At 39.5% G+C, this 1,287-nt stretch overlaps 1 protein-coding gene across 1 annotated transcript in view; it reads right to left on the bottom strand.

Annotated features, from left to right (window-relative positions):
* adprs (ADP-ribosylserine hydrolase) overlaps positions 1 to 1,287 on the bottom strand; it is a 5,805-nt gene that overhangs the window by 3,333 nt on the left and 1,185 nt on the right. The window contains exon 2 of the mRNA XM_005738736.1: positions 200 to 296. Coding sequence (XP_005738793.1) covers positions 200 to 296 — 97 coding nt within the window. The remainder of the gene's footprint in view (positions 1 to 199; positions 297 to 1,287) is intronic.

The raw sequence follows: 1,287 nt of genomic DNA, 5'->3' as shown, positions 1-1,287 counted from the left end.
AGGCCTGGCGTTGCCTACCCCTGGTTTACAAGGAACAACCAATCAGAGGAAAGTTGGCTTAATGCAGGAGAAGGAAGGAAGGAAGGAAGGAAGGAAGGAAGGAAGGAAGGAAGGAAGGAAGGAAGAAAGAAAGAAGATGATGATGATGGTGAAGTGATTTTAGGCTTATTTTAGATAAAGATGATGATGATTCCTCTACCTGCGAGCCATGTCGTGCTCATCAAAGCCAGTCCTGGTGAGTAGAGACTGAGCCACACAGCGTGCCATGGCTGTGTCATCACTGTATTCAAGGATACCTAAAACACAAAAACATAAATACACACATTTTAACAAATAATAACAGTAATTCCGCACTGGAAATAAATAGCTAACACCAATTTAATCATCCTGAAATTGTAATCACTTTATCGCCTAATCTAGTGGACTGGCTGGAATCCTTAGCCAACAAAGACACCAATATAATTTGCGGATAATAAAATGAACATATCTACAGATGGTGATTGTTTACACAGGAAAAATTAATAGTTTAATTTACTCATTTACCCTGTTACTCATATAAGATTTAAATGAACTATAACCAAGCATATTTATAGAAATACAGTGTGGATGTATTTTTGCTACTTTCTCAAAGAATCCTGACTACAACAAAAAAACTGAGGAGAATACCTTAATGCAAAACATGGTCTCATCTCACTTCCTTCCCTAAAGAGACAATCAACAGCCTAAACAGGAATCACAAGGCCCAATCAGTGGGGCTTTACACAGCATTTGTTCTGAGATCTGATGAGATGAGCAGAGACGTCGATGGACTCGGCGCTCTTCGCTGAGCCCGTTAGTCAAGTAGTAAAGATTTTTGTGCCTGTAAACAGACGATGAGAAAAAGTAATAGCCCCAGTTTCTGCAGGATAAATAATCCAGTGGACATCATGATCCTGATTATCTAATATTACTGGATCATAATTATAGATTCATTAATGTGTATATCACTTGTTGATGGAAATATAGATTATTTAATTACTTAAAGTCATGTCTGCCAACATTTAGGCCTTTTTCTGAAGGGAGCTGGGGTATTTAAAGTGTTCTTTTCCAATCTAACCGCAGCATATTCAGTTACACGGTATAACATTGAAGTTTTTTTTAGGTAACTATTTAGCCGCCGAGCCGCTACCCCCATGGCCTACTCTGGTTGACCCGCCCCACCGATTGGAGGGTGCATCGAAATGCACCAAAGAAGACATGGATGAAACAAATCCAGGATGATTTGAAGGCCCTTCGACTTGACCTCGA

The sequence above is a fragment of the Pundamilia nyererei genome, unplaced genomic scaffold (assembly GCF_000239375.1).
Source record: "Pundamilia nyererei isolate P.nyererei 1_Seehausen unplaced genomic scaffold, PunNye1.0 scaffold00086, whole genome shotgun sequence".
NCBI classification, from domain to species: domain Eukaryota; kingdom Metazoa; phylum Chordata; class Actinopteri; order Cichliformes; family Cichlidae; genus Pundamilia; species Pundamilia nyererei.
The sequence above is the reverse complement of the archived record's forward strand: the minus strand, read 5'-3'. Positions and strand labels throughout refer to the sequence as shown.